Source organism: Didymosphaeria variabile, assembly GCF_027946475.1.
Source record: "Didymosphaeria variabile strain IMI 356815 chromosome Unknown scaffold_5, whole genome shotgun sequence".
NCBI lineage: Eukaryota > Fungi > Ascomycota > Dothideomycetes > Pleosporales > Didymosphaeriaceae > Didymosphaeria > Didymosphaeria variabile.
The window spans coordinates 842,521-863,215 of NW_026611624.1; the positions used below are offsets into that span (position 1 = coordinate 842,521).

At 53.3% G+C, this 20,695-nt stretch overlaps 5 protein-coding genes and 2 non-coding genes across 7 annotated transcripts; 1 reads left to right on the forward strand and 6 right to left on the reverse strand.

The window, feature by feature from the left end:
* Positions 1-3,751: 3,751 nt before the first annotated feature.
* On the forward strand, positions 3,752-5,047 carry N0V89_006723 (uncharacterized protein; the record flags this gene model as incomplete). The annotated part of the gene is made up of 1 exon (XM_056215492.1): positions 3,752-5,047. One exon carries the CDS (start codon positions 3,752-3,754, stop codon positions 5,045-5,047), a length of 1,296 nt encoding a protein of 431 aa, XP_056069739.1.
* Positions 5,048-7,669: 2,622 nt separating this feature from the next.
* N0V89_006724 (uncharacterized protein) lies at positions 7,670-8,125 on the reverse strand (the record flags this gene model as incomplete). Its single annotated transcript, XM_056215493.1, has 2 exons — positions 7,670-7,956; positions 8,005-8,125. The coding sequence occupies 2 exons, from the start codon at positions 8,123-8,125 to the stop codon at positions 7,670-7,672; spliced, it is 408 nt and encodes a 135-aa protein (XP_056069740.1).
* A 1,061-nt stretch (positions 8,126-9,186) lies between these two features.
* On the reverse strand, positions 9,187-9,293 carry N0V89_006725. The gene has a single exon. It is a non-coding gene; the product is annotated as a tRNA-Lys (tRNA).
* Positions 9,294-9,884: 591 nt separating this feature from the next.
* Positions 9,885-9,971, reverse strand: N0V89_006726. The gene has a single exon. It is a non-coding gene; the product is annotated as a tRNA-Asp (tRNA).
* A 601-nt stretch (positions 9,972-10,572) lies between these two features.
* N0V89_006727 (uncharacterized protein) lies at positions 10,573-11,889 on the reverse strand (the record flags this gene model as incomplete). The annotated part of the gene is made up of 2 exons (XM_056215494.1): positions 10,573-11,342; positions 11,883-11,889. The coding sequence occupies 2 exons, from the start codon at positions 11,887-11,889 to the stop codon at positions 10,573-10,575; spliced, it is 777 nt and encodes a 258-aa protein (XP_056069741.1).
* Positions 11,890-12,994: 1,105 nt separating this feature from the next.
* Positions 12,995-13,474, reverse strand: N0V89_006728 (uncharacterized protein; the record flags this gene model as incomplete). The annotated part of the gene is made up of 1 exon (XM_056215495.1): positions 12,995-13,474. The coding sequence occupies one exon, from the start codon at positions 13,472-13,474 to the stop codon at positions 12,995-12,997; it is 480 nt and encodes a 159-aa protein (XP_056069742.1).
* A 608-nt stretch (positions 13,475-14,082) lies between these two features.
* N0V89_006729 (uncharacterized protein) lies at positions 14,083-20,319 on the reverse strand (the record flags this gene model as incomplete). Its single annotated transcript, XM_056215496.1, has 4 exons — positions 14,083-15,068; positions 16,246-18,982; positions 19,034-19,075; positions 19,207-20,319. The coding sequence occupies 4 exons, from the start codon at positions 20,317-20,319 to the stop codon at positions 14,083-14,085; spliced, it is 4,878 nt and encodes a 1,625-aa protein (XP_056069743.1).
* Positions 20,320-20,695: the final 376 nt, after the last annotated feature.

The window sequence follows — 20,695 nt, forward strand, 5'->3', positions numbered from 1 at the left end:
TTTCGTTTGCGCTGACATTATCTTCAAGGTACGGACTGTCGATGCTGCGATCATTGGATGAGGCCCTAGAGCCTCCATTTCGACCAGCGCGTACACTGGCCATTGAACCGCCCCCGTAGTTGAGCTGCTGGCTCCGTGGCGTTGCCCCCCGCGCTGAATACCAAGGGTTATGGGCGTGCGTCGGCGCCCCCACGAACCTACGAGTGTTTGGATCCGCATGCTGCCCCGGCTTTGGGGCGACGATATGCAAAGCATCATTGTCCAACAACATGTTCTCCGACGAGCCGTCGTACGACGGGACAGCCGCTTGAGCTTGCGGGGAAGTCTGCACAGACGTTTGGTTCGTCAATGCCTCGATACCGATACGAATGCTGATATCGCGGGTTTGATGGGCGCCACCTGTATCCTGTCCGAGCTGATGGCTGGCTCCTGCTGGGACATGGCGTGGCACAAGCCTGGGCCGGCCTTCGCAGATGGTCAATGCGTTATGATGGCTGGTCTTCCTGCGTTTGCCAATCCTGTCCCGTCCTTCTTGAGCTCTAAATTTCGTGACCGGAGGCTTCGGTCGCGCCAGACCAGCCCAGTTCACCTGCTGCAACAGTGTCCTTCTTTTCGCTTCCATGAGGTCCTCCTTGGAGTCATTAGCGGCTGTGCTTCTGTCCTGGTGGTATTTGCCTGTGATAGATATCAGCAGGCCGCATTACGAAGCGCGTCTGATCGGTGAGGAAGAGCGGCGCACGCTCACTGTTCGTATACCCGAAGGCTGCAGAGTCGAAATGGTCATGGCCATGCTGAGGTATTTTTGCGGCAACATCGCGCGTCGCGGGCCGCTCGTGGCGAACCGGTGAAGTTACTATGCTCGTGTCATTGCCCTGCAGCGTTCTACTGTTGCCTGTGAGGCGAGCGGTGCGAGCGCTGCACGATGGAAGCTGGGAATGCCGGCTTACTGCCTCGTCACGGAAGAAGTCAGAGGCAAAGACAGGCATGCCTGCCGCGGTGTTGTTCTGCAGTTGTGTGCGCGCTCGCGCGAAGTGGGCTTTCTGTTTCTGAATGATCCCTCTGTTGGCATTCTTGGATCGCTGCAGTCTACCGCCGGTCCAGTTCATCCTCAAAGACGGTGTGACGGTGAGGCTAATATGGAGAAGAGAGAAGACCGGGCGTCGGCGTGATGGTGAGCTGCTGGCTCCTGCCGTCTCTGCCATCGGCCGTTCCTTCCTCCAAAGCTGATCCCTTTTTGTGCAGTTGACTTATCAGCGGCCACTCAACTATCACAAGCTGTTTGATTATTGCTACCAAACCCAGGTTAACATTGCCTTTGAGGTGGCATTGCTCAGACTCCCGGCTACATGGATGGTCTCAGTGTAAAACATCTCAAATAGATGCGTCGTCCACGGCTTTCGGGATGACCACACTTCTTCATAAAGCTAACAGTACCCAGGTGAAGAAGCAACTGCAGAGCCACTACACTTGTACATCGACCCGTGTACCATAGTATTGTACGTCCTAGAGGGACAAGACGTTTGATGCGCCTGCACTGTCTTGGTCGGATGCAGTTGCCCGAAAAGTACAGCGTTGTCTCAGCGACTCTGAGCGACTCGCAATTTGTGGGGAGATGCGGAGATAAAGTGGGTAATTCTCAATCCCCACGCCGAACAGCCGACTGATCACCTTGGAGATGTCAATCCGGGGAAATGAAGAGTCCACATGAAGCAGCAACAACTGCGCCATATCGCCTCCTTCCTCGCTCGTCCTGTCGCACTCGCCGCGGATATCCTCTTCCTACTACGCCGAAGTCAAGTCCCGTAGACGCATCGCATAGCTACTTCACCCTCCCGGCTGGTGGCTCGCCATCACTTCGAGACCGACGCCGACGCGATGTGACGGCCGTCGCGAGTTACTCGAGCTTCCCTGACCGCTGTGCGCCCCGCTGCCAAGCGGACGTGCAAGTGCCGGTTAATGTTGTTGGTGACTTGCTCGGTAGACTTGCGGTACTTGGGAAGGTCGAAGTGAGTCTGTCGAGCAAGAATAGGCGATATTAGTGCCCACTGCAGTTCAATATTGTTCTGCGGCTGCGCCAATTGTTAGAGGCAGGAGGGACAGCGTGAGAGCTACCGTATCACACATTCGATAACTCTAAGCGCATCAACCGCCGCCTCAACTTCCGGTCACCGTTGCATGCCGAGAAGACTACGTAAAGACAACCATGTGAAGAGGGGGCCTGAAACCTCTCCTGGTCACCTTGCTCCACTACACCGGCCGGCGTCCTGCGAAGTGCAGCGTAGACAAGAGCGCCGGCGCAGAAGACTCGTTTCGGCGGGGTCAATGTGATTGGTCGTCAGCCAGTTGGTAAGTTGGTAGGTCGATTTGCGTGTACTGTGTCGATGTACCGAGAATCTTTGCGGAGAGAAATGAAATGAGGGCCTTTCGTATCTGGCCCTGATCTGCGCAATCGTTTACCGTGCATACATGTGCCGCAGGTCGAGCGAGATTCCTCTCCGCGACTGGTTGGAGTTGCATTGCGCAAGGCACCCATTTTGAGATAGCGTCCGCAAAGAACGGCCTGATAATAAGTACCGCCGAATGCACAGTGATGTCAGCTGTGGGCATTCACGCATAGCGACGCAGCATGCAAACCCTCTGTCGCAATGTCGTTGACAGATGGCAGCGCGCAAGTACCGGTATCACGTGCAACACGCAGAAGTGGCCATGTGTCGATGTTGTGCAGCATCGCCGTCGCTTCCGAGCCCAGATCTTCAAAGGGTCTTTAGACGAGCGGCGGATCGCGTCTTGCGGCTCATCGGCGGACGGCAAACAAGCAATTCTCAGCCTCAACCGACGAGTCGTCTTGGAGCGTCGGAAGGAGGCTGCCGCGACAGGCTTGGCGGGCACACCTGTTCCGGATCATTCTCGAGCAGCGTCATGGAACAGGCAAAAGACGGCGTTGATCTCACCGCAGATCGAGCTTCGCCATACAGATCACCGCTTCCGTTGGTCCCTGGCGGTGTTCATTTGAAGGGAGCGGTGGCCGATAAGAAGTCTCGCTAATGGCTAGGCCCAATACCGGTCTAATGGCGTCATCATACACCAGACTTTTCGCTCAGGGCCCATAGAACTCTCACGCGCGGCCGTCAACACATGGAGATGCAAGGGCCGCCGAGGCATCGGCCGGTACGTACCTCGCATCCACTGCGTTCTGGCTGAGCTCAGACGCGCTTAGCCTGTGAAGACGCCGGGATGGTACCCACTGTGCTCACAACACCATTGCAGGAGGCCAAATCAGAGGCGCGGAGACGCCCACAGCGTCGCTGGAGACGCCCGTGTGAGCCGTTCCTTCCCCAAACGCCCCGGTTATCTCGTCGCCTTTGATAGGTATTCGGGCAATAAATGCTAAGCACTCGTTTGGGCTATGACGCAGGAAGCCCACATAATCAGACGCGGTCGATAAGGCAACCCCAGCGTTACCGTGGTGTAGCATCGATGCCGATGAGCCCTCCTATGATCGAACCTCCCCTGTATTGGAAAGAGTCGGGTATAAATCCCCTACCTCTGGCCGCAAGGAACGGAAACCCAAACCACCAACTTCTCCACATCACCCACTTCTTCTGACGACCGTCCGGAGTCCCCGCACCATCTCCGCAAATTCCAGATATATATACCCTCGTACCCACAGATCGACGTTGAAGCTGCATGCCATAGCTTTGTCTTCAATCCAACGTCCTCTCACTCAACACCTCACAAATTCTCGCCCATCATGACTACTCAATTTGCTCGACCAGCTGGTGGTAGTGACCGCCCTCGCCGCCTCTCTGCAGCGGAAGCCACTCGGGACAGCATCAACATGGGACCCACCGTCGTGGTGCCTCCGAAGCATCTGATGGCACCAAGCGATGCTTCTGAAATTGCAACAGCCCTCGAGGCAGCAAGAAACCAACTTGACGCACCTGCCCCTCCTGGCACGCCTCCAACGCCTCCGGAAACCACTGTCACCGACAAGTATGCGTTTGCCTTCGATATCGATGGTGTCCTCATCCGAGGTGGACGACCAATCCCCGAAGCCGTCGAAGCCATGAAGATGCTGAATGGACAAAACGAGCATGGAATCAAGGTTCCTTATATCTTTCTAACAAACGGCGGTGGGAAGTCCGAGGCTGAGCGCTGTGTTCAGCTCAGCAAGCAGATGGAGATGGAAATCTCGCCAGGCCAGTTCATCTGCGGCCACACCCCCATGAGGGAGATGGCTGAAAAATATGGCACTGTTCTTGTCGTCGGCGGCGAGGGTGAGAAGTGCCGTCACGTCGCCGAGGGCTACGGATTCAGAGACGTCGTCACACCTGGCGATATCATCAAGGACAACCAGGATACCACACCCTTCAGGAAGTTGACAGCTGATGAATACAAGAACTCGCGCGCAAGGAATTTTGCCGAGGTTAAGATCGAAGCCATCTTTGTCTTCGCAGACTCTCGCGACTGGGCCTCCGATCAACAGATTATCCTCGATCTGCTCATGTCCAAGGGAGGATACCTCGGCACCAGGTCTGAGAACTTCGATGAGGGTCCACCAGTCTACTTCAGCCACAACGATGTCGTCTGGTCTGCCGGTCACGACCTGACCCGCATCGGCATGGGCGCCCTTCGTGTGAGCTTGGAAGCTATGTTCAAGGCCGTCACTGGCAAGGACCTCAAGACTACGGCTTTCGGAAAGCCCCAGATTGGCACCTTCCAGTTTGCTACACGTCTACTCCAGCAGTGGAGGAAAGAGTCCCACGGTATCGACGCTCCTCCGGAGACCGTTTACTTCGTTGGTGATACCCCCGAATCCGACATCCGCGGTACCAATGAGTACAACGAACATGCCGACAACAGCTGGTACTCCATCCTCGTTCAGACTGGAGTCTACCAGAAGGGTACCAAGCCGCGCTTCGAGCCCAAAGCCACAGTCGACACTGTTCTCGACGCCGTCAAGCACGGAATCGAGCGCGAGTACAAGAAGCAACTGCGAGCCAGCATGGTACAGACTGGTATCCTCACCGAGTGCTTCGACCTCTAAGCATTTCATTTCATTCCCCTTACACGATTGGTAGCGGTTTTCTGTTTCGGCATAGCACACGGCGCTGGGTTTCTTTCCTTCCATTCGCACACACAACGGCGCATCCGCCTGTTACACTATACATCCTTTTGAGCTGCAAGAGGAATATCTAGGGGTTTATGATACCAGTCAGCATAAAGCTGCACAATTCAATTCACGAGATGGTTCTGTAGTGTCAACGAACGAATACGATTTCATAACAAACAAACAAACATGTCCTTTGCTCTTCCTAAGAAATGTATGTGAACTACTGCCCGGCGTCAAGGTTACCAATCCACGACAGCACTGCTTCCCTTCTACTCCTGCGCAGCATACTTTTCGCAATACAAAATCCGTCTGTCTTCAACACTCATTCATCGCAACTCATCAGCATCAATCAGCGCATCACTTTCCTCCGCTCCGCTCCACCTCTCTCCTTCCTCGCACACTACCCGCACATCACCAGCCAGCCTACCTCCTGAGGTACACAACGCAACAGCCCCAACGGCCTCGGCTCGGCGAGTCTACCTTCGCCACCCATCGGCCCGACTCCACCCACGGATCCCACCCAAACAGTAACAAATCCCAAACGCGCCGCCTCCGCCTCCGCGAAACCTCCCCTCTCTGCGTCTCGCCGTCTTGGACACGCATCGCGATCACACCTCCTGGATGGGGACAGCCCCTCGATCATCTGTCCAAGTGCTCAGGGTAACCCCGCGTGCTACAGCCCAACATGCGGCTAGGGTAGGCCTGGGCAGTGGCTAGAGTACGCACGTTTGCTCTCCCCCTTTCATTTCATCAACGTTGTTTGCGGTGCACTGAGCCGCACGCGACAGACAAGGAAGCCATCCGCGCGGGTAGCTGCGTTGCAAGGCCGCTTAGATGGGAGGGGAGCGGAGCGGGGGTGGAGCCTGAAGGCGAGGACCGTGGGTCTGTCGTTTCGTGGCGTTCATTCTAGATCAGGGGCACGCGCGGAAACGTGGGTGGGTAGGGCTGAACTGGACTGAGGTGGACATGGCCTGATTGACAAGGCCTGACGAGCACGATGCCATGCCATGCCATGCCATGCGCTGCGCTGCGTTGCAAGGACTGCCATGCATATCTGCATACCTGCCTGCTGCATGCATGCGTGGTGTGCCCGCGGTGGTAAGTGGTGGTGTGGGCTCCGAGTTGTTTCGTCGCAGATCAGGGGCGCGCAACGGGGGGTAGGGCTGAGGCTCCGCTGCGCCGCTGGAGCGGGACACTGGGCGTGGCCTGACGAGCAGGATGTGGTGCAAGGACATACATACGTGCATGCGTGTGCGTGGCCCGCGGTGTCGAGGTGGTGTGATGGTGTGGGTCTGGAATGATTTCGAAGGTCCACCGAAGGACGCAATGCGGTAGATGAGAGGATGGATGTTTGTTTGTCTTGCCGCGCGGCGCTATCTCTGACTCTACCACAGTATCTCATCGTAGATCCTAGATCCGCGAGGGTGAGCGAAGATTGCGAGTTGCAGAGTCGCGTGGGTCCCCGGCCCCCTTCAATCGAGCGATCCCATCTCATCTCCTTACCCCCCCGGTGCGATCCCATCTCCTTTTCACCCCGGTGCGTGGTCACATCCGAGGTGTACTCCCTATCCCTGACCATGCTATCCCTGCGGAGAAATTTTCCATGGGCTAGTCGAAGCTTCTGGTCGCCGACTATGCTGCGGAGCGTGGAGATTGAGCATGTCGATAGGGAAGGTGAACAATGGGGCAACTGCGGAATTTGAGATGGTATAAGCGTGCACTTTGTGGACAGCTTCGTCTTTCGGCAACGTCGAAGCGTCTGTGTAGGCATGGTTGTGCATGTTCCGAATGCCAGTGCCCATGTTGTGTGTCGACCCACTGGAACATTGTAATAATCTTGGTTTGAAACGTGAGGGCTGACGGGAGGGTAGCGGCGCATGATGCATAGGCACCCAGTCATCTTGCATGCGAGACATTTATAGCAGATTAGACCTGGGAGAACTTGGCGAGCCTTTGTCGCGATGTCCTCGGATGTCCTGAAGTCGGCAGTGGTAGTTCGGCGTGTGTTACACAAGCATGACGAAGTGCATGTGCGTGCGCTGGCGTTCTTCTATCTCCCTCCTAAAAAGTACTTCTCGTTACTAGAAGTTCCTAAAAGGGGATAGCCTGCTCGTATATGCGTTTACTCACTGTGCAGGTCAAGGAGAGGCTTTTGAGGTTGAGTGACCGTAATTTCTACACCCATTGGGCACGACTTGAAGAGAAGTTTCTGCAGATGTAGAAAGCGAGTGCAAAAGTACTGAAAAGGTCATACTCGAAGCCCTAAATGTAGCAAACATCTCGTTCTATGTTAATACTAAACACAAAGCTTGAAGAAACTGTCTATGAGGAGTTGATATCTGGGAGACGTAGAAGCCGGTACGCCTTAACTGTAGTTCGAACCCCTTTGACTCAAGTCTCTATCTTCTTCTGAAAGTAATGTGCATCTCGATTGCGTCTGGGATGTCGTTATCAAGAAGCGCAGCAGCAGCTTCTTCTGTAATACTGGAGAGACTACGTGCAGCGACCTCTGCAGCCTTGCCATTGAACATGTCTATCACCGTGCGTTCGAATGTCTTAACGCTCACTCTTCATGTAACGATCTGCCAATTTTGTACCTGTGGTAGGCTTGTGTTCAGTCGCAAAGTCTTCAACGTCGACCTTTTTGCCGTTCGGTGTGCCGCGATCACTGACATTTTCATCTTTCAGGGCTGCCTGCTCAAGCGCTGCAACATCCTCGGCGTGTGTATCGTCTTCAAAATCCAGTGCTCCGTTGCTTTGCCTCCCATGTACAGCTGTATCGACAATTCGCTCGGTTTGCTCGTAGCCAGTTATGCCGGCCTTGTTGGTTGCCGTTACAAGAACTGAAGTGCTGTTTCGAATGATATGTCTAAATTGCTCCGTACAGGTACCTTTTGGCTCGTCTTCGGGGTCCAGATCAGTGAAAGCAGGAGCTTCTTCGACCGAACAGAAACCCGCTTCTTGAATAGTGTCGAACAAAATCGTGAGGTTATTATCACCAGTCGTCATCATTACTTAAATTGTTTCCGGTACTCGAACCTGTCCCCTCATCTGCCGTTATGGTTTTACAGCTGGAACCCTCGACAACTTTCTCAGAGCTTCGCTCGTCTTGGAAAACACTGTTTTCTCCCTTAAACCAACAAGCTCAGAGACAAGCTTTTGGTATCTTCGTCGTTTAGCATAGAATTCGAGATGAAAGCGACGAATGAGTCAATATCCCTTGCATGCTCATCCAGTAATCGTAGATGTTTTAGGGAAGTCTCTGGAATCTCTTCCACCCTCGGCCTCTTTGTGGGCAGCATGCCGGAACACTGCAGTTGGATCGCAGGCGATACATCACAAAGATATATAGACATGCCTAATAGGCCAAGAACTTGATTATAGGTCGAAAAGAATGCCTCGTAGAACGACTTCGCAATCGCCACACTACCACACCATCTGGTTGGTTGGAAGGGGTTATTTGTGGCTGTGTCAAGGTCGCCGGTGAGCGACTCTGGTATACGTCCGTAGGTGTTCTAGCCGCGCTTCCGCTCTGGTGTCACAACGTCTCGTGTTCGTTGTGTTGGCGCGTACTAAATCATCTAACTGTCACCATTTATTATTAAAACCCCTGCTGAGAAACAATTAACCTTGTAAATGCTAAGCATGAATCTATCCCACGGCGTCCACAGAAGTATTTCGCAATCGGGCTGGCAGGCAAGGCAGGATCAATCGGGACTCTGGATATTCTGGACGGTAAGAGCGACAATGGATCGTCCAGATGCCGCATCGGCAGCAATATCCTTGCGAGGGTTCCAACCTGAGTCCTGTCTAGCTGTTTTGCATCCGTAAGCTCATGGAATCATCCTGCATCCAATTGGATCTTGAAGTGAAACAAAATAAGCAAACACTAAGGTAACACTGACAACGAAGGGATCGTTCAACTCCGATTGCGGAGAGACCATATCAGCTCAATTGGCTGATCTAGTACATTACGTTTCCCCAAGTCACGTTATCGTAAGAAGAGATGCATATATAAAGACGATGCCGCAACTAAGAAGCCCTGGAAACTATCCATCGAAACGAAAAAAAGAAGCCCGACGTGGGGGTCGAACCCACAACCTTGAGATACCGCGTAATCGAGTTGATTAGACCGTGAATACTTAAGAGTCTCACGCTCTACCGATTGAGCTAGCCGGGCTAGTCGGTGATTTGATGAACACAGTTCCCACTAAGACATTGTTATACCAGGTATTCCACGTTTATCCTCGATTGCGTATATGTGAAGAACGATACTCGCTGCATGCAATAGTTTGCTGTTGTCTTTGTGGGTCGAAATCATTACAGATGAATTTTTCTTCCTACGAAATTTTCTGGTGAGGTCCTTGCGTGAGGCTAGTAGGCCGCGGCACGCGACACCAAAGAGAGCATCGAATCGCACGGAGGGCAAAAACAGGGCTTGGTCATTGCTTCTCATTGTCTGTGTTTATTTCATTGAAAACGGTAGACATACTTGCAGTACAAGTATATTGAGTTCCATAATTCCAGTAAGACAGCCTCGCCGCAAATCCATGCATGTGGTAGTATTACGGCCTATTTACACGTCTTCACAGTAGCCATTCATTCGAATGAGCCCTTGTCTTATATTCTCTGCCATGTTCGTGATGTTCGCCCATAGAATGGGGTTCTAGTTGCCGAAAAGTCGCCAACACCACGCCCAGCCGCATCCTCCAAAAAGCAGCACAACCACACATCCACGCAATCAAAAAGAACAGCAGAATGCAAAAAGAAACTCTCCCTCGGGGAATCGAACCCCGGTCTCCCGCGCTCGTTATCTTGCGATGACAAGCGGAAATCATGACCACTAGACCAAGGAAGATGGAAGCTGAGGCTTAGTAATTTGATGAAAGTAGAAAAATCGGGAGAGTATATATACACACTGGAACAAGAGCTGCGAGAAAAGCGAAGAACACATGACATATTTGCGAGGCTCTGACTGCACTGTGCGTTGCACAAGTGGGAAGCGAAGCGGGGTCGTGCCGCCCGAGTGGAGAGCTAGTCATGCACGCCCAACCCTTCCAGATTCCCTCTAACCCTCATTCTTTAACGCTTTCGGAGCATTCTTTGCGAGGTTAGGACGTCTGGAGAATACTCCATAACTATGATTGCAGCTGAATCTAACAAATCTCACTGTTCGGCAAACCTGTGATGGAGAAGACCGTAGTTTGAACGCACGGCTTGACAGCACAGTCGACACTCTATAAGACCATATACACGTTCAATCTCTTCGTAGTTTCTTACAAGCGCTTTTTAATAATACCAGTGCCCTCGCTTTCTGCGCCCACCGCAGCATAACTTTTCTCAACAGAAATAAACATGGTATAGTACCGCTCTCCGCCCCACGCAATCTTCAAAAGAACAAAAGCACATGCCCAAACTCCCAGATATGCTCGCTAATGTCAATGCCGACGAACCACTTCCTACGCGTCTTCGATGTATCCCCTCCCACCAGCTTTCCGGTCAAACTCCATCAACTCATCCAACCCGCACACATTGAACAACTCCCTCGGACCCCACCTCTTTCCATCCTTCTCCACGCTCTTCACATTTCCATCACTCAGGAGCGCCCTACAAGCGTTCCGCACAGCTGGATACACCACCTCGAGTGCCAACAGCGGGAAGATAGCAATCTTGTAACCTATCTCTCTCGCCTCCTTGACACTAAAATCCGGCGACACGCCTGCAGGCACGTTGTTGAACAGACACGGCGTAGGCGCCAGGTCGCGCGTCAGGCTCTCCGCTTCCGCCCGCGTCGTCACGCCCTCGAGGAAGGCGACTTCTGCGCCCGCAGCAACGGCGGCGCGTAGTCTCTGAAGCGCTGAGGCATAGCCCTCGCCTGCGAGCGCGTCCGTTCGGGCAATGATCACTATGTCCCCGCCGCTTTGCTCCCGCGCCATGACGGTTGCGCGGATGCGGCTCACGAACTCTTCTACATCGACGAGCTGCTTGCCGCGGAGGTGTCCGCAGCGCTTGGTAACGACTTGGTCTTCGAGATGGAGGCCCGCGACGCCAGCACGAATGTAAGATGTTACTGTGCGGGCGACCATCAGTGCGGAGCCGTACCCTGTGTCTGCGTCCGCGATGAGCGGCGTGGACGGAGAGATGGAGGCTAACATCGACGCATTGGCGAGCATGTCCGGCATGGTTGCGAGGCCCATGTCGGGCATGCCCAGGCGGGACATTGTGGTTCCTGCGCCGGTCTATGTGGATCGTCGTTAGCATGTTGCCCAGTCTGAGAATCGGACGTTTCAATGTTGGATGTCAATTGGGAAGTACATACCATGTATAAGCACTCCGCCCCTTCAGCCAAAGCGATACGGGCAGTGTAGCCATCGTATACACCAGGGCATACGACGAACTTCTCAGGATCCGAGAGCATCACCCTCAACTTCTGCACTGCGCTCAGCGGCCTCTCTGTGGTGGTTTGTGCCATTTTGATCCTTCTCTTCCAACTATGTAAGACTCTCAATTCAATCAAGACCTATGACCTGCGGTACTCTTGACTCTTCCAATTAAAGTTGCGAGCCTGTATCACTGAAATCTTCTCTTCCCTCTTGCGGATCTCACAGCCCGACCGTACCCGGCCCTCCTATCCTTTATACTCTCACATGTCGGAACATGCAGCCGACATCTTTGCAGTCTCGTTACCCCAATCGAGAAAATTGCCGCTATGGGCTGTTTTCCTTCGTCGTCGAGGGGTTGCTTTTCGCCGGAGACAGGCATCGTGAACCCCGCATGACGTACCGGCACGACGCCGAAGTCTGCCGGTCGGCGTGGGATTGCCCGAATTGTGGTTGGACTCCACCTGGTGCAACCCGAATGTCAGCAAACGGTGTGTGTACTGTAGCCTGTTCTCGGACGAGAATGTGTTGTGGAGGATGAGCGTGCAGAAGATAGTGGCTGTGGGTTGGACATTGGCATTGGCAAAACTATCGTTTGCCAGATGGAGCAGGAACACTGGAGGTATACCTCGGAAATACTTCAGCGAAGTATAAGACGAGCGGTGCACTAATCCGCCGTGCTGCGTGCATCTCGCGTGGAGTATCGGGCTGGGACATTCGCCGATGTTCAGCGTAGGTGCTAAGGCGCTTTGCAAAGATGGGGAAGGAAGCTTGAGACGGCCAAGCATGCCAAATTCCTTCAGGAACTTTAATTCGTTCTTCTTCCGGAATATTGAAGAAAGCTCCTATATTGGAAAGTTTAGGGAGATTTCGCTGGCAGCTGCAAGGGTTCATATCTGTGGTATCCAAGATGACTTCTTGCCCTCCTCACACAACCTCAAAGAGAAGAAATAGACTCTCCATCACAGTTATCTCTTCGAAATGGATCAAAGGTACTCTACCGCTAGTGCTCGGAGAGGCCGAAAACATGCTGTGATATTGGAGTGAGGAAAAGGTGGGTTCGACGTGGTCCACTTGACGCACGATATCATGAGGCTACACCGCGCTACTCAGGGCCGACATTGCTCTAAGCTAAGAAATAGATCGTCTATGTCACCCTCGTCTCGAGAACACAACAATGATAAACCCAGATATGCAATTGCTAGATGTCCAATACCGTTTATGCTACTCCCGCGACGTCGCGCAAGATGCAAACGAAAGAGTAGATCATAATATCTTCCACTACCCATCTCTCCAAAAGACCAGTATAACCAGCCCCAGAAGCAGTAGCCGTAATATAATAGCAGAACCCAGATAATACCAGAGTTCAAAAATCACACCCCATCCACGTACCAGACCCTTGACCCTTGATCCGCCACGCCCATAACATCTCAAGCTCCTTCAACGCTATCCTTACCGTCAGCCACCGCCGCAACTCGCACCACAAAATCAACTCACCTCTTCACATAACCGCACAGTTATACCCCCCAGTCGGCACCTGCACAATAGCCGGCATCCGCACCTGCCTCTTTGTCCCACAGCGTTGAGACTTCATGGCGGTAGCCTGACCGTGAACAGTAGCGCGCTCCTTGTGTGAGGCCGTGTCGATGCTAGTGTCGTCGAGGATGTGAGCGGGCTCGTCGGATGAAGAGATGTCGATGTCGGAGGCGAAGTCCAGCATGAGCTGGGAGACGGAGGCGCGGAGGCGGGTGGAAGTGCTCAGCAGAGTCGTATGGGCCATTGTGTCGACTAGAGTGCAGATGGTGTAGATGGCGAGGGAGATAGCGGCAATGACCTTGGAGAGGATGGTGCGGAGGCGGGTGGAAGTGCTGAGCAGGGTTGTATGGACCACTGTCTCGACTATCATGCAGACAGTGTAGATGTAGATCGCGAAGTAGATAGCAGCAATGGCGAGCACAGCGAGGAAAAGTGAAGCTGACATGTTGGCCAGCTGGTGTTGGACAAAGATATGTCAAAAGATATAAGAAAGTCGTTGTCTTAACAGTACGTCGAAGTCGTGCAGTGTATGTAGATGAAGCGTTTTTGTTTACCAGCGCTAATGCTGCGGGGGGAGGTAGATATATGCCGTCTGCTCAGTCCGCTCAGTCCGCTTAGCATTGTTCCTGGCCTCGTATTGTCTGTCTACATGCTGCTGCTGTGTTGCTTGAAGTTCTGGGACGCGTAGTATTGTTCTCGAGCGCAGTGAAAGTTGGATCTCGCGGGCGAGACATCGCGATCATGTCCCTAAGTATTGTCTATGTGGGATGAGGAGGTGCCAGACAATACTAAGCTAGATTTCGCGACGTTGCGTAAGTATTGTTCGTTGGAGGGAGGTGATGAAGGGAGGTGCTGCAGGTGGGTTGGTGAGAGGTGAATCTGGGGAACAATACTAAGGGGGGTACGAGTGAAGTAACGTCGGAGCGCCAACAGCGAGGAAAAGAAAGGGTATCGTCCAACCATTATTCGCAATTGGTGTGACCTCTCACGCATATTATGGTTGGTCGTAATATCTGGTGGTTTCAACCAGCCTGCGGCCATGCTCTTCTCCATTTAGCCCAGCATACTCCTCTTCCTCCCTCTTAACCTGACATCCTCCAACCTCCTCAACACTGCTCTCCCGCCCTTGAAGCTCTCCCCATACGCCTTTAACACCTCCGTGAACAGCGGCTCAGCTGCCGGATGCGTCGCCGCAAAAGCCCTCTCCAAAACATATAGATCGACCGCGCGATCTTCATCCTGCAGATTCTGCGTAGAATGCGACGCAAGCCCAAAATCAATAAGCACAATCTCACCCTCCAGCTCATCACCTCGTCCCTGCGCCTGCGCATCCACCGACGGAAACGCAGGAACCCCTCCATCCTCCGCAATCATCCTCATCTCGCTCGTCGTCAGCCGCCCTCTCGACCTTTGTGCCCGTTGCGCCTCCTTCCTCTCCTCCTGTCTCACCATCAAATTACTCGTCGTCAAATCCCCATGACACACCCCAATCTCATGCAACTTCCCCACCGCCCTGCCCACCCTCCCCATCAACTCCAGGATGCCCTTATCCCCTCCCCTTTCCCTCCCTCTGTCGAACCCCTCCGCCCACCCATCCAACACAGCCCTCACCGTCCTCCCCTCAACCCACTCCAAAACTAACCACCCCCTCCCAATCCGCCCCAGCACCCCGGCACGCCTACTCCATCTCTTGCACCGAACTAGCACTCTCGCTTCGGCTAGTAATCGCGCTTTTGTAAGCCGCTTGTCGAGCACCGGGTGCCGGTAGGGTTTCGGCGGGCGGTATTTTACGACGCACGGCGTGGAGGGAGTGAGGAAGACGGATTTGTAGACGAGGGCTTCGGCGCCTTGGGTGAGGACTTCGAGATTGGAGGAGGTGAGGGAGGGGGAGGGTGTGGGGGGCGGTCGGTGGGTGCGGGGAGGGCGCGCGGAGGGGTGGTGCGGTGGGCTCGATGGTTTCGGCTGGCGCCATCGCGGAGGGTGTGAAGGTGTCTCAGGACGATCTTCAGGGCGGGGCTGGTTTGCTGGAGGATTGGAATCTGCTCGAAAATTGTGTGCGGCGTGGATCGTGGTTTGGAGTGCCGAGTAAAGATGCTGGAAATTTTGTGTTTACAGCGGTTGCGCCTACCCGCTAGAGCTCCCAGCGCGCCGGGTCTATCGATAAGTACCCGTGGTGCAGCATCCTGGCTTCAAAGTGTACGCGCTATCTAATCCTTGATTTCTTTTGACCTCCCATGTATACCTGGTATCTAATATCAGCCTCATTATCCTGCAATGTGCCTCCAACACCTGTGACCCATAGCTACCCCGCCCTCAACCCCCAACCCCCATTCATACCACACGCCCCACAATCAACATCCCTCGACCTATCCTTTCCCTGCCTATCAGTAACCACCTCCCTAAACCACCCATGCCCATTGCACCTCCCACACTCTCTCCTCCTCCCAGCGTCAGAACTGCGCCTACCCTGTCCCTGGTCATACAGCGCCTCATCTTGACGCGGTCCCCGAGACCTCCGGTCAGAGTGCCACCGACGTATTCCTGTAGCGGTTTGCGTGGGAGATAGGTAGCCAGTGTCTCGGGGTGCACGTCTGGTCGGAGAGTACGAAAGGCCCGAAGAAGGCGGAGGCGAAACATGAGGAGGACTCCGGATATGTGGTTGAGATGGGGGCGGTGGTAGATGAGGCTTTTGGTGCACAATTGTGGGGGCGTAAGGGTCGTCGAGAGAGCGAGCACGTGGACGACGTGTGGGTGGGGGAGCCTGTCGTGATGGTTAGTATGGTCCACTCGGGAAATGTGGGATACAAACCAAGTATTGGGGACTCCGTGTGCTTCTAGCTGAAATAGATGGTGATGTAGGGACTTGGCGTTCGGAAGAAGATGGGATGATTAGAGGCGGAGCTCTATGTGCGGGTGCGCTACTTAGAGAGCCGGGTGGAGGACGCAACGGCAGACCTCGAGACGTGACGCCTACGGAGGGTCGCATATTGCCTTCGTTAGGTTGGTCGTGCGTGTTAGCGTGTCCTTCTTCCTGCATCTGGAGGGAGGTTTGTTCGTGGTTCTCATCCCTCGGAGACTGTGAAGGCCGAGGTTGAAACTCCGGGGAATGTTGCCTACTGTATCTCCTGGGACTCGGGGCTTGGTGACCATGTTTATCGTACGACCGTGACGACCCCATAGAGCTAGTAGATGAACGACGACTTCCGCTGGACCCACTACCTCTTCTGGATCGATGCTCATCTTCTCGTAGCTCAGAGGCCTTCCTGTCTGCCGCGGGGCTACTCCCTTGAAGGTCATCTGCTCTTGTCACATTAATGGTAGGGCTTCTCGTCTTGTCAATGTCATCATCCTCGTCTGATCCCAACTCCTCGATCTTTCCTCCCCCATCTACACCACTCCGCATGGCTTCTTGTTGTTGTTGCTGGTCTGCCGCTTTGAGAGTATCGATAAGTTTCATGACTGGATCAATGGCATTTCGGATATGATCCAGTATCATCAGGGGCGCGCCAGCGGCGAGCGCTGCGCGCGTGATTGCCACGCCTTTTCGACCTCGGAAGCTACCAGGCTGGGAGCTGAGAACTAGAAATTTCTTGAGAGTAGCGCTGAAGACACGCCCAGATGTCTTCATTAGTCCTCGCTGTTCGCCCTTCTCCTGAGGCTTCCTTCGCGCCCTATCTTCCAGGCGAGGATACATAGAGTAATCGCGGACGTCGTAGTCGAGCAGAAGAGCTTGCATTTCTCGATCACCTTGCTCGACTGCAAGATCCTTGATCTCTCCATAATCCTTACTGAGCCAAGCGCCCGCCTCTAGGAGCATGCTTGCGATGGCCCAGTCTCCGTGACCTACTGCTTGATAGAGAGCATTGACGTGTTTGGTATGCCGAGCGAACACATCAGCCCTGGCGTCTAGAAGAAGACGCGTGATGTGTTTCCTACTGCCAATCGTCGCAGTTATAAGGGGGGTGCCATATTTCCCACCTCTTGCACTTGAGTCCGCGCCGTATTCTAGGAGGAGATGAACCATGTCTTGGTTCCCATTCGCGACGGCAGCTTGCAGTGAAGTCCCATACTTCCTGCAACGCGAGTCGACACCCATGTAATGGTTCTCCAAGAGATCCTTCAGTTTTGGAACATCGTTAGAAAGAATCGCACTGAGGAGATCGTCGCCAGCTAACGCGTAGTTGATCTTCATCGTTTCTGCAAGCGACGTTTCTTCTGCTCTCCAATTTTGCCCTTCGGTATCACAAAAAGGTTCGAAACTACGTCCTCGTACGAATTCCTCTGGACGCCATGGGTGATAGAGTTGCTTTTCTCCTTGAGACCATACATAAGTGTAAGCTGGTACAGAGCGATGGTCGCCTGTGGTGAGCTGTACGTCCACCATAACCAGCTTCCTAAGAAGGAGGGCATCGACATTGGATTTGATCTTATCCTTCTCATTTGATCTGACATTTCCAGTCGATGAGCATTGCGTGAAGACCAGGTCGCAATATCTGAGGGCTTCTTCGGTAACACCTTTGATCACAAAACCGGTCACTTCCCCTGGAGGACCAGGTTTCAGACTTGACAACCTTCGTCTATCTCTGTTCTTGATTATGTTCCTTGTCATGGATGACTCCTGAATTGCAGCGCAATTCAAACCTGCCGGACGCCATACATCAAATTCTTCGAGACTTGCAGGCGTCATAATCTCAGCTGCCTGCTTGACCGAAAGATTCGCGCCAGCCCAATCAGAGGTAGATGGGACCAGGCGCCTCTGGTGTATCGGGGAGTACACTCCTCCGATTGAGCGGGCCGCTAATGCTCGCAGAGCGCTGGGAAACATCAAACGCCCATACACAAACAGGTTGAAGCTGCCGAGAGTAGGGTCAGATGCCCTGACCTCTTGCATGGTGAATCGATTGGATCCGGCTAGGACATAGGAAGGCACCAGTGTAGATTTTGGAGGAGTATAGCCATCTCGCAGGTCAAGTGGTGGGGGAACAAGCGGCTCCGAAGGTACAATTGGCATGTCATCCAAGCCAACAGACTCACTGAATGATCGGGATGGCTCAGGTCTTTGATCTTTTGGAAGAGCGGAGAACCGGGCGGAAGGCATTGAAGGCCTTTCATGGGTGTTGGCTTCAAATGCTACTCTTTTGCTCCCGCTTTGTGGGGAGTATTTTAATTTTGCGTCAGAACTGGGTTTGTAAGCAGTTGGAATAGAAGCAGAAGTAGTTGTTGGTTCATCCACTTTTGCTTCGAATGGCTGCAAAAGTTCAACTCCTTGAGCAGCCTTGGGTCCGTCATTTCCCAATGGACTTTGTGAAGGGTTTCCGACGTGGGCTTGACCGGCCGACGAAGGTTCTTGGGCGTCACGAGATGATACATCGCTTTGATATTCTTCCTGGTCGACTACCGTGTCAGAAGCCTGGTCAACGGGGTCCGCCACTGCAGTAGCATCCTCAAGCATCTTTGCTGTGATGGTATCGTCATCAGACCCATCTAAAGAGCCGTGGATATCATTTTGGTGGAAACCGAAAGTCTTCTGGATGTATGATTTTAGAAGTGCCCCAGTGACCACATCTGATGAGGCCATCCGATCATCTGCAAAGGTTTGTGCAGCAATATCTTGATGGTTCTCCAAACAATGGAAGCAAAAGAATCGTTGATCGCTTGGTGCATCCGCAATTTTGGCAACTAATTGAGAGGCTGTAGGGCGATCGGACTGATCGTCGCGCAGCATCGACTGTACCCACTGCAACGGTACCTTGGTGTCTTGCGAAGAGCCCCTGTTTGTGAGACTCTCAATCCAGCCGGCAGTGGCTTCTTCATTTCTCCAGTATCCCAACGAGGTGGTCCCAGTCGATGCGTAGAAGGACTCCATCTCTTCGAGTGTACGGTTGTTATGTACTGTGGCCATCTCCAAGAAGACACATCCCATGGACCATATGTCGCTTTGTTTTCCTCGGGGCTACAAATTGTCAGGCAATGCGACAGAAGAAGATCCAGAAAGTTGACTCACCGCTTGGTCCGCAACCTCAGGCGCACAATACCGCAGAGTTGCCTAGAAGTAGCAGGATACAATTAGCCAAGTAATTGAAACGTTGCGAGATCAAGAGCAAGACTTAGAAAGCAATCGAAGTCGTGGGCTTTACTTCCCGCGTTGGGCAGATTTCAGAATCAGAGATTGCTTACCTCTTCCACGCGGCCCGTCGAAAGGCTTCGACTGAGCTCCCCTAGAGTCCGCGCGGTTCCAAAGTCCGTAAGATAGACTTCGGTATTCTTGACGAGAACATTCTGTGGCTTTATGTCCTTGTGGTGGATTCGATTCCGATGTAGGTATTCTAATGCCTTCGAAAGACAGCCAAAAAAGGTCTGGATGCATTGCTTCCTGGCCTTTACATCTATCTCGCTTGCGAATTGTCTCTTCAAGTACGATTTAAGGTCTTCGTCTGCCACTGGCCGCATTATGATCCCGACGTAGGTAGGATCAGTATATGAAGAGACTAGTTTCACAAGGTGTCGGTGTGAAGCGGCCTTCAACGCTGTCAGCTCGTTTTCAAACCTTCCCAAGGCCTGTTCATCCTGCAAAGCCGAGATACCGCGGTGCAATCGCTTTCGTGCGAAGTTCTTCAAGCTGAAAGTCCCATACACATGATCGACTGTGCCGGATCCGCCTTGTCCTAGGAGCTTCACGAAGGAGAAGTATTCGTCTGCGTTGCGGGTGAAGTTTTGATGTGCACTACCTTCCTTTTCAAGATCGTTGAGATGTTTGTTCGAGAGGACCAAACGCTGACACTTGAGAAATTTAGCCCTGATTTCGGAGCCTTTGATGAAATCTGGCAGGTTTCGATCATCGTAGGGAAGGAAGGCGTCGGTCCTCTTCATGGCGACGAAGTCTTCCATCGTCTTCACACAGCCGAGCCGCCTTAGGATAAGAAAGGTCCGGGGTCGTAGAGCCCATTCTCCTTGGCCATATTGTCTAAGTAGCTCACTGATATACGGGAAGACGCCATCGCGGACTACCGGTAGCATATCCGCAGGATCCTCTGGGCCCGGTATGCCAAGTCGATCCAGCTGTGCATCCAATTCTGCTTCGCTGAGCTGTCGAGCTACCTGTAGGATCTTTTGGCCAAAGCTAGGCTTTCTTGTCTTTCTTCTCCAAGCACATGGCTTACGCTTCGCCTTGATCGTGCCGGACGTGGCTCCTGATTGTCGTACATGTTCACGCTCTATGCGGCCCCGCGTGTTGTCAGAGAAGTAGTCCTCCGCAGATGGCGTTTCGTATCGTTCATCATGACCGGCCATGATCGGAAGATTCCAGGATCAACGAGTTGGACTCGGTGGAAAGTAGACAATAGTTCTTGTTGGGAGCCATGCTGCCTTGGGTGGGAGACAACATTTGAGGTGACAAGGCTGAGGCTGAGCGACATCAGGCTGCACCACGTCAACGAGGCTGAAAATCTCGTTGCATGCTCGTGTCCGCAGGTGATGCCCTCAGCCGTCGGATGTATGCACCAAAAACATCGCTGTTGCTGCGCATCGTATGACGTCCTCGCTCAGCCGTAAGGTCTCATTCGCTGGCCTTGTTGGGCCGTCTGGTGGTTAGGCTACAGCCGGGGCTGCAACAATATTCAAATCGCTGCGTCGAACTCGTCGCACACAGTACGAGCACGTTCTTAAC